The sequence below is a fragment of the Stylophora pistillata genome, chromosome 9, assembly GCF_964205215.1.
Source record: "Stylophora pistillata chromosome 9, jaStyPist1.2, whole genome shotgun sequence".
Taxonomy (NCBI): domain Eukaryota; kingdom Metazoa; phylum Cnidaria; class Anthozoa; order Scleractinia; family Pocilloporidae; genus Stylophora; species Stylophora pistillata.
The window spans coordinates 4,061,646-4,072,585 of NC_142527.1; the positions used below are offsets into that span (position 1 = coordinate 4,061,646).

Genomic DNA, 10,940 nt, shown 5'->3' on the forward strand with positions numbered 1-10,940 from the left:
TACACTGTATGTTAATTCCTAAAAAGAGCAATTGTGCAGCTGTTTTTTACCATGCAATTTTGTGTTTGTATGTATTTTGTGTTAGCCGTAATTAAATTTAAATAAAAATTAAAAAAAAATAAAAATTATCTTTTCATTCAGTTAAAACTCACCTAGTAACATAATAATAATAGTAATCAAGGCTGTGCTCTAAGGAAAATTGGATGGAACCCAGTGTTCTGAAACTGTGTAATCCAGGGTGCCCAGCATATGCTTTGAATGAAAAAACTAAAATTTCCGAGTCGCCCAAGAGCAAAAGTAAGGCGCCAGGGGCCACCGGGCACTGCAAGAGCGCAGCCTTGGTAATAATGATAATTCGTTCAAAGTTTTTTTAAACTTTTTTTTAATGTTTTCTGAGAAATCATTTTTTCTAGAACTTTCACAAGCCTTCATTATTGAATATGGCTACAGTGTCTGTTATTAGGCCAAAAATATTGCAATTGAATCCCTTAAATGTAATTTTCTCTGCCAAATATTAAAGCAGATCAATTATTAATTGATCTGCTTTAAACTTACCTTTAACTACCTTTAACTGTACTTAATTATAACATTCTATCAACATTTCCTGACCACATTTGCACTCTGGCCTAAGAGCGACAAGATAGCAGGATTCAATGCCACACGAACAGAAAATTAGTTTTATAGTACACCTGTACTTAATTTAAAGCAGTAATGTGAAAATAGAAATTTTTGTTATTTTATTATTCTATTACAGAAATGTAGCATGTGTGGTGGCATGAATTACAATGCATCCAAAAGTTGCAAGATTGAAGGATGCGAGGCAGCATTCCAAATCAAACCATTTGACTGGGAAAAACTGGCACAAAAAATAAAACACTTGTCACCCAACAAAGGAAGCTGTTGGAGTATCGGGTAATAAATAAATACTGCATTTTATAAATGATAACAATCATGATAGTAGTCAGAGTTCAAATAAGTCCACTAGCAGATAGTTGCTAAATTATAATTTTTCCACACACAAACAAGCAACAGTTACATGTATTTTCATTTTGGCCGCTGCTCAAAGTTACCATTGGCCCATTTTTTGTCCTCGTTAAATGAATTTCAGAATTAATGAAAGGTTTTATATTTAAATCCCTGTATACATATTTACTTGACAAATGTTGCTGCAGTACTTGTTTGTTGGTGCTTTTAGATTTGGCTTACTAGCATTCATATATTTTGAGCCCTGATATTAGCAATGATGCCAACAATGATGAACATTTAATAATAATAATAATTATGATGATAATAATAATAATAACAACAGCAAAAACAACAACAACAACATAAAAATATTAAAAAATACCATAATGGTGATGATGAAAATGAAAATGATAGAGCTTTAAAAAGCACCTCAAGTGTAAATACCTGGCTTGTAACTCTCTATTCTATTTCCTATGACCTTATTTTATTTGCTGCAATGTGATATATATTCAGAAATGCTAATGAGAATATTTCATGTTGTTTGTTTTTCAGGCAAATGTTTTATATCAACATCATGGTTGGGATGTTGTTGTGTTGTACTTCAATAAACATGGTACAGGTACATCTGTACATACTTATGACATACCTGGTGCTGGGCTAAAATTTGTGGGGTTGGATAAAAGCAATGCATCAAAATATGGTCGAGTAACCACAAAGCTCTTCAAACAATTTTCCAAAGGTAAGTAAAAATAGCAATAATGATAAAAATAATGATATTGATAATAATGATAGATAGTAATAAGAAAAGTCCTTGAGATCTGGGGTTGCAAGTCTTACATGTCGTGTCATATTCAACTGATTTTCTAAAGGAGGTATAGGAATGTCTTGCAATTTTTTACAGTATTGTCCCTTACAATGCTGACCAACACAGAAAAGGTAACAAATTATCACGTTAAGATGGACAAAATGCACTAATTGATTTTAGTTTAGATTTTTTTTGAAAATTACTTATACTTTAAATGTTATTTTTCTGTGTAGACGTTCATGGCAGTGATAATACCATGGATGATGACCCTGATGATGCATCAGTTACTGTCAGTTTTGGAAATGATACAATGTCCGTAATCTGTACTGGTATTGCACCAGAAGGTGGGGATGGTACCACAGAGAGAATCCAGCAGATCCCACTGGGGGACTAGATGGGTGTCAGGCAGGTGCTGTGGGGCATGGGCAGTTGGCCAGTGTGGGTGTTGGTGCTCGGTGTGGACAAATGGCTGGTGTGAACAAATGGCTGGTGTGGGAGGTGTAGCCATTGGCAATGGGAGTCAGGCATATAGCGCAGGGCATGGGCATTGGCAAATGGCTAGAGTGGAAGGTGCATCAATTGGAAAGGAGAGTCAGGCAGGTGGTGCGGGTCATGGGCAGATGGCTGGTGTGAATGTCGGTGCTGGGTGTGGGCAAGTGGCTGAAGTGGGGGTGCAGCGATTGGCAATGGTATTCAGGCAGGTGGTGTGTGTCGTGGACAGGTGGCTGGTGTGGGTGGTGCCTCACGTGGTAATGCATGTCAGTCAAGTGGAGCTGGTTGTACCAAAGTGACCGATGTGAACACAGCGACAAATAGCAGTGGGAGTCTGGTAGGTGACGCTGGGGATGGGCAAGTAGCAGCAAAGGAGGGTAATGGAGTGGTTTATGTTGTTGATGGCGAGATTCTCTCTGTTGGTATTGTAGACGAAAATCATGTGACGCTTCATGGCCATAAAATTGAAAGAGGGTTTGCCTGTGTTTTTTAATTACTTACATAAAAAAGCCAACTGTGCCTGCACCAGTAATTTTGGGCGATCCTGAAGAAAACAGTCATCTACAGAAAGGGATGTTCTTTGTCTTACCTATTTCCAACTTGTTTAGGTGTGAAAAGTATATCGCGGGAGACAAAGTAGTGTTACGTGCATACCACAGATCAAAAAAATGTTAGCGACAAATGAGTAAAGCATGATTAAAAAGAGGTTCTTGACTAATGAAGTGGTGATTGCTTTGAACTTGGTAGCTGCAGAACAAATCTGACTCTTGCAAAAGGCAATTCCCTTTTTGGCACAACTCAACTTTCCTTGAAGAACCACAGCACTCATTGAACTACTTCTGTACTTCATCTCCTAGACACATGAAAAGAAAGAAGTTGTCACAGAGAGAAATATTGACACTACGTTACTTTTACATAGTGTGTCTGAATGTTTGCAAGGTATGCCATGGACGCAGAGTAGTGTAAAGCAAAGTGTAAGCATCTTATTGTAAAAGAGTGCACAATGTATTGCAAAAGAGTAAGAAATGTACTGTAGTTATGAAGCAAAGGATAGTGTGAAAACTAAAGAAATAAAGAAATAAATATGTACATACGTAGATAAATAAATAAGTAAAAACAAAGATAAAGGTAATTACATTTTCTTCCATCTCAGGTTGCAAAGATGCTTTGTTGTCACGTGGTAGTCTGAACTGCTTTCAGGATCTTGACAGGGAAAAAGAACAAGAACGCTTTATCGAGATTATTTTCTATTAAGCAAACTGTTAATGTTAAGAACAGGAAAGACTAATGGTTATGACATGCTCACGCGCTAACTTATCCTGTCACTCCACAACAATCCTTTCAAGCCGAGGAATAGTAACATCCATGTAGAACGCTACAAAGTTCGCCATCTCTTTTTTTACGAGAGTAATTTCTTCATCCCATCTCGTGATCATTTCATGTTTTACAACGATGACTTTTTTTATTCTCATTGGTGTACCTATATGGACGAATGAAAACTGACTTGAATTACAAAAACAATGCATTCTCAATAATTGGTGCTAGTTTTGGAATGAGATACCATGCAATCTAAGAGAGCTACCCAAAATGTCTTTCAAAGCTAGAATTAAAAATGAATAACCAAGAATGCTGGACAAAGAAAATTCCTTTCTTATTAAACACGAGATTATTCAAGAACAGGAAACTTTAAGTAATTAAAATCAGTGTCTTCTCTCACTATTCTTCCCTCATTTTGTTTTAGCAATCTTAATATGCAGAAACTATTATAATAATATTACATGTAACTAAATCTTAATTGTTTTTAATGTTATTTAATTGATATAGTTTTATGCATAAGCAATCAATGGCCCGCCTAGATTAGCATTTGCTATTTGCAAAATAACATTTTAAAAGCAAATAAAATCAGCGGCTTGTTGTTGCTGTTGTTGTTGTTGTTGTTGTTGTTGTTGTTGTTGTTGTTGTTGTTCTTGATTTGAATGTCCTGCGTGCTCAGGTTAGACAGAAGTAGGAAAAAACGCAACACCTCGGAAGGGGCCTAATCTATTAGAAGTTGTGAACAGTTTGCTGGTACAATTTGCTTGAGAGGGGCAGTGCTGGAGCATAGTGTCTTTCTTAAGACACCAACACAATGACCGTAGCTACTAAGCTACCCCCTATCACAAGTGTGTCTTATCTTATAAAAGATTAGTAAGTTGTACAATGTACAAGAAAATACTTAATCAATGATAGAATGAAAATAATTATACTTAGAACAAAAATGACAGCCACAACCTGAAATGCTCAACAAAAGAGACAAGTTGAATTGAGTACTAAAATTCACAAAGTTTACCTGTTGTGTTTCCCCATGAGAAATTCCCCTTCATAACTTCAGAGACAGTAGCTTGCAAAGCTTCATTGCCTTCTTTCTCTTGATTGTACTTATCTATTATGAATGACAGCTTATTCTTGTTTGAAGAAATCTTTTTGCGGAGGTGTGCACACTGTTTGGACGAGTCTAAATAAGATAAAGGGAAAACTGGAATAACAGGAAGAAAATTAGCAGCTTCAAAATACTTTAAACAAAGATTTCAAGAAAAAGACGGTGAATTTAAGATGAGTGAAGATGATTTTCTTTGGTTCTTCAATAGTCCTTCCAAAAAAAAGGAATAAAAAGGTAAACAAATCAAGCTGTAGCAGAACTACCTGCTAGTCTGCTTATTGAATGAGTGGTCTGTTGAATGGCAGAAACCAACATTTCAACCTCATCTTGAATCAGCAGTATACCACTGCCATTGCCTTGCAAGGCTTCCACCCCTAAAGGAGAAATACAAAGTAATTCTATCAGGTAATGCCATATCAATAGGACAGCAGAAGGAAATTCAGAGATAAACAACCAAAATTATACAAAGTTACCATGTGCGTGATTAACAACAATACTCTTCCACTCATCTGGCTTAAAGTCATCCAGTGACACATTATTCCTGTCTAGACCGTCATCAAAATCTTTTTTGCGATTCTACTTTCATTTCAACGGCCTACATGAATCAAGAAAATTTAAAAAAAAAAAAAAAAGGTACAAACAAAGGTTTGGCCAGAGTGAGGCTATATAATCTCGGTAGCATAGCACTGGAGTAAATGGTAATTAAAAATAAAAATAATAATTTAAAAACAATCAAAACACAAATGATAGATGTAATAAACCTGATCAATATGTATTTAAAGCACCGAGTAAACTCTTTCTCTTTGTAACATAAAATTAAGATCGTTAAACCTGTTATAATCAATACAAGATCCACTAAAAATTGTACTTCCATGTACACATACATGCAAGTACAAATGGTGACACAATTTTGTCTGTTTAATAGCTATTTAGCAATAGTAATATTGCATAAATACTGACCCGTATGTATCCTCTTGACAGACTCTGTGCCATGCCATTGATTTTACTTTGATTCCACGCAATAGCATGCTCAGTAATGAGCTCCTCACGATCTAAAAGATATGAATAACTTACCTTTCAGTTGAATGTGTGTAACTTAAATTAACTAAAATGAGTTAACTGACTAATTGAGGTCTAGTTACAACTCTGTGAATTTGATTAATTCTAATTTTGTCAGTTCTCATTGTTTTCTAATTGCCTTAAGTTGAATGCTGATGGGCCTCTATTTTTCATACTGTACCCCTGGATAGGAAAACTCTATAAAATGTTTTACACCAAACTAAACAACCATACAGCTTCCCCTGGTACATGTTCACTGGCCATTGCCGCAAACCATGCCGGCAGCCTGCAAACTCAAGTCCTGTGTCATCTAGTTTGACTGTCTTTCTGCCCTTATTAGAAGCAGCCTGCCATTGTGATTCCCCACACATATTGTCTTGTTCCTAGTTGCAGCATTTAATAACTATTAATACTGTAACAGAAAAGTCAAAATTTCATGAAATCCTACCAATATAGAAACTTGTCACAGCTTGCTAAGAGGCTATAAACTTAGTATAAAATGATCGGAATAAAACTGAATACACACCTCAGATTTGGACTGCTTTGCATATACTTTGTTCATGTGACTATCAACATCCCCCTTGTTGGCAATAAAAAGATCTTCATAATATGATTGCCTCCTTTGTCTGTAGAAGAAAACAATTATAACTGCTTAAAATTTATCATTTTTTTTCATGATATAACTGCATATTATTAAAGACAATGGATGATAACAGTTACTATTGTGCAGAACCTAATGATTAAACCTCGACTTTATATATCTTTAATATAAATAAACTCAATAAAACACACCAAATTAAAATATAAGTAATGCAATAACCAACAGCCACTTGTATTCAGGCCACTAATAAAAGTAAAATTTACAAAATTTGCACTCTTCATTCTATTGTACAAGTTTTATGAGCATTGATAAAATGTTGGGTGTTTTTTACATTGTTCTGTGAACCTTTTCATCGCATGAATGGCACATAAACTGTTTTGGGCACTCCATGTTACGGGTTTTGCCGCCTTTTTTTGTCAGTGGGCCCTGGGACCCACTCAGTCAGCTTGGTTTCTCAGGCCCGTTCGGTTCAGAGCTCGTGTGTTGTGTTTTTTAGTTTCGGTAGGTTTCACCTTAATTTAGGTTCTGTCCTGGTGTACCGGTTCACAAGGAAATTACCATTGTTCTTTCTTTGTTTAGGAGTCATTGGTTAGCTGTTGTGTATTGTTCGGTCTTTTGTATCGGCTCTTGTGAACCGGTACACAAGGACAGAACCTTAATTTATCACCTCAGTTTATCAGTTTATCATTCATCGCAGCACCATCCATTTTCACCATTCGACACTGATGGAAAATAAACCATCAATTTGTATACTCTTCGTGTTTCGGTTGAACACTATGCTAAGAACGCGATACTCCATACATCGTATACAGACTTTGCCTTCCAAACAAATGCTGCAAATGTCTGGAGAGGGGAAGCTTGCAATTTGACCGAGAACTGCTCGAGTACTTTCTAAGAATCTCTCTAGCTATCTCTACGTCGCCTCTTCCTTGATGGTATAAAGGCGTATCTTAGCTTTTCTAGATAGTCTTCAAATTCAAAGCTTTAAAATTAGCGCCAAAACGGGATCTGCAAAACCCTTACCCAACACCGCTTTGTGTAGCATCAATATGCATTTTAATTAGAAGCGCGTTTTAATTAGCACGAAAAATTCAACTGAATATAATTTCATACTAATGAGAACGCTTTTTGCAATTGCCATGTATTTTTTGCAATTGTCATGTATTTTTGCAATTGCCATGTATTTTTTGCAATTTTCATGTACTTTTTGCAATTGCCATGTATTTTTTTCAATTGCCATGTATTTTTTTCAATTGCCATGTATTTTTTTCAATTGCCATGTTTTTTTTTTAATTGCCATGTATTTTTTTCAATTGCCATGTATTTTTTCTATTGCCATGTATTTTTTGCAATTGCCATGTATTTTTTGCAATTGCCATGTATTTTTTGCAATTACCATGTTTTTTTTTCAATTGCCATGTATTTTTTTCAATTGCCATGTATTTTTTCTATTGCCATGTATCTTTTGCAATTGCCATGTATTTTTTGCAATTGCCATGTATTTTTTGCAATTGCCATGTATTTTTTTCAATTGCCATGTATTTTTTCTATTGCCATGTATTTTTTGCAATTGCCATGTATTTTTTGCAATTGCCATGTATTTTTTTCAATTGCCATGTATTTTTTTCAATTGCCATGTTTTTTTTTCAATTGCCATGTATTTTTTTCAATTGCCATGTATTTTTTCTATTGCCATGTATTTTTTGCAATTGCCATGTATTTTTTGCAATTGCCATGTATTTTTTGCAATTGCCATGTATTTTTTGCAATTGCCATGTATTTTTTTCAATTGCCATGTATTTTTTTCAATTGCCATGTATTTTTTCAATTGCCACGTATTTTTTGCAATTGCCATGTATTTTTTGCAATTGCCACGTATTTTTTGCAATTGCCATGTATTTTTTTCAATTGCTGTGTATTTTTTTCAATTGCCATGTATTTTATTCAATTGCCATGTATTTTTTTCAATTGCCATGTATTTTTTCAATTGCCATGTATTTTTTGCAATTGCCATGTATTTTTTGCAATTGCCATGTATTTTTTTCAATTGCTGTGTATTTTTTTCAATTGCCATGTATTTTATTCAATTGCCATGTATTTTTTTCAATTGCCATGTATTTTTGCAATTGCCATGTATTTTTTGCAATTGCCATGTATATTTTGCAATTGCCATGTATTTTCAGACTGAGAATAGGATAATTTTTCATTCTTATGAGCAGAGTTTTTTTCTAACTTGGCATGAAAAGAACATTATTAGATTAGTTTTTTTTTAAATAGAATGTAATAACAACATTAGAACATCTAAAACACATTTCAATTAGAGTATTTTTTTTCTGTACTTGTAACGCATTTTCTTTGCAATTAGAATGCAACTGAAGAGTTTAGAAAATAAATGCGAAAAAGAGCATAAATATTTCACTATAAGTTAGCATCTAATATGTAAACTGATGACAAAAATCTTCAGTTTACAACATATTCAAATAATTGGAAAGAAAAATTGCTAAACAGCATTTTTGTCCCCTCTGGCGCCTCATATAACTGTATTCGTTAATTTTAGGGGGATATCGTGTTGCAACAGATAAAAATATTTCAAATTCACCTTTTACTGTTGCACTGCAGAGCGACGTATTCGTCACCTTTTTTTCGCGAGGCCGACACTTGTGCTTGTATTTCCTCAAACCAGTGGTGGAGTCCCTATAAAATTCCAAATCACTCCGGCCTTTTTTCCTCTTCCGTGATATTTCTTTTTCTCCAAGCAAACTTGTTGCTTCTTGTAGCAGAGCATCGAGATCATCTTTGTTCTTGGACGCCTTCTTCGCCACCATTTTTCACTTTGTGACTTGCGCTACCTTAGTATCTCCAGTCTACCGTTGGACTCACGGTCATCTCGATGTTGAATGATTATACTTCATTTTGTCACATTTGAAAAGTTATGATAATCCTTCATTCGGGGACGAGATCGTGCTGGATTCAGCTATGTCCTTCGGTATTCGATTCCCTGTGGCCGAGTTTGTGCCCGCAATTCCAGTGGACAGCGGCATATCTCAACGCGATATAACCATTGAATAAAAACTAACCGGAAGGCTTTGTTCGCAGTGAATGTACAATTACGAAGAATGTGGATGAAACAGGGTACAAGGTTTATGCAAGGACAACCAAAAAAAAAAAAAAAGCAATTGAAATCCTCCAAGTGTAAAGTTTTTTTAAATGTAAAATGCATTTTCCACGCGATCCAATATCATCCGACCCCTGTTCGCTGTACACCGAAAAATTTGGTTTTTTTGCAAAAAAATTGAAAATTTTGTAACATCGAATTTTCTTTTTTTGTAATAGCGTTCGCACTTGAGACGTGCGAATTATTTGGGTAACCATAAGTTTCAGTCAATCGAAAAGATACCGAGATTTCGTGACGGTGCATTTTCTTTTATGTCGTTTCTGGTCAAGGACTGATCGCAAAGCAAAATGCCATAGTCAAATGTTATAATCGCCCTTCTTTGCTGTTTGCTTGCCATGCAAACCTGATTGTGGCTAGACAACAATTACTCTTAGTTTTATTGGGAAGGATTCGGCTTTTACAGATCATGGAGACTTTAACTCAGTTGCTCAAAAAACGTCGACGCCTGTAGAATCCTGGTTTGAAAACGTAACTTCCCTGAAGCCTTTTTCGTAGACATTTGAGAATGGGGAGAGAGTCATTCGACAACTTACTAAGGCGACGTTCAATTACGAAATATGATGACCAGTTGAAGGGTATCTGTCAAGGGACAATAGATTTTCTCGCCCGAAAAAAATATTGTAGGCCTCCAAACGGCTAGTTGACGGCATCTTTGAAGTTTGGTGGCTCTTGCGAAAATTTTGGAGGGTCAAAAAATCGTTCGCACCGAAAATGATTTCGCGTTGACAGCCGGATTTTTTTTGCCAACCAAACAAAATTTTGCGTAGTGCGAACAGGCCCTAAGATCAGATTTATTTATTATTCCCTCATCAGTAGTATAATAATGTACATCCTGCGCCGATTACGTAAGTGGAAGTCATTACAAAGTTTGACAAGCGATGACGTGTCATTGATGCGTCACATTCCTTCATCGGAAAATTGAGACATGCATAGGTCTGTTGGTGTTCTGGTTTGATTTAAGTTAAACGGCATTTCTGTCACAAAGCAGCGACATGATCACGCCTTGCGGTAAGCATAATGAACCAACCTGGAGCGCTACCAGATACTCCTGAAAAAAATCCCATACAAAGCCTTAGAAAAGTTTTCCAAGGCTTTGTATGAGACAATGGGAGGTACTTACAGTGCACGCGTTTTGCGTCCTGTCGTGATATGGTCCATCACTCCAGTCTAGTTTGATTTTGCATCTAATTTCTTGATGAAGGAAAATACTCATCGGGTTTTTTAAATGGTTCATTTTAAAGTCACCGAGACACATATCATGCATACTTTCTCCGAGGGAGTTTTAAATTATTTACTATTCTTAACTCGCCACTGCTGCGACAGCTTGATTTCCACTTTGAAAAATCGAAGCTAATTTCATTTTCATTTATGCTTAATATACCTAAGGAATGTATTTCATATATTTCTACTTTAAAAGCTTGTA

General features: G+C 35.6%; 2 protein-coding genes across 12 annotated transcripts; one reads left to right on the forward strand and one right to left on the reverse strand.

Moving 5' to 3' along the window:
- Positions 1-714: 714 nt before the first annotated feature.
- Positions 715-9,377, reverse strand: LOC111328659 (uncharacterized). Of its 11 annotated transcripts, none has more exons than XR_015991387.1 (7): positions 8,942-9,377; positions 6,268-6,367; positions 4,946-5,734; positions 4,593-4,778; positions 3,570-3,743; positions 3,400-3,466; positions 715-3,116 (listed from the first exon to the last, which is right to left on the reverse strand). XR_015991387.1 is itself a non-coding variant. In XM_088732175.1 (6 exons), the coding sequence occupies exons 3-6, from the start codon at positions 4,995-4,997 to the stop codon at positions 3,110-3,112; spliced, it is 312 nt and encodes a 103-aa protein (XP_088588301.1). In that variant the 5' UTR covers positions 4,998-5,734; positions 6,268-6,367; positions 8,942-9,377; the 3' UTR covers positions 715-3,109. The 11 variants fall into 11 exon arrangements, 3 of the variants coding, with proteins under 3 accessions (XP_088588301.1, XP_088588300.1, XP_088588302.1); XR_015991390.1 differs by having other exon boundaries at positions 3,400-3,743; positions 4,593-4,757; positions 4,946-5,056; positions 5,156-5,734; positions 8,942-9,376; XR_015991386.1 differs by having other exon boundaries at positions 3,400-3,743; positions 4,946-5,056; positions 5,156-5,734; positions 8,942-9,376.
- On the forward strand, positions 1,501-4,196 carry LOC148722856 (uncharacterized). The gene is made up of 3 exons (XM_088732177.1): positions 1,501-1,705; positions 2,005-3,202; positions 3,417-4,196. The coding sequence occupies exons 1-2, from the start codon at positions 1,501-1,503 to the stop codon at positions 2,163-2,165; spliced, it is 366 nt and encodes a 121-aa protein (XP_088588303.1). The 3' UTR covers positions 2,166-3,202; positions 3,417-4,196.
- Positions 9,378-10,940: the final 1,563 nt, after the last annotated feature.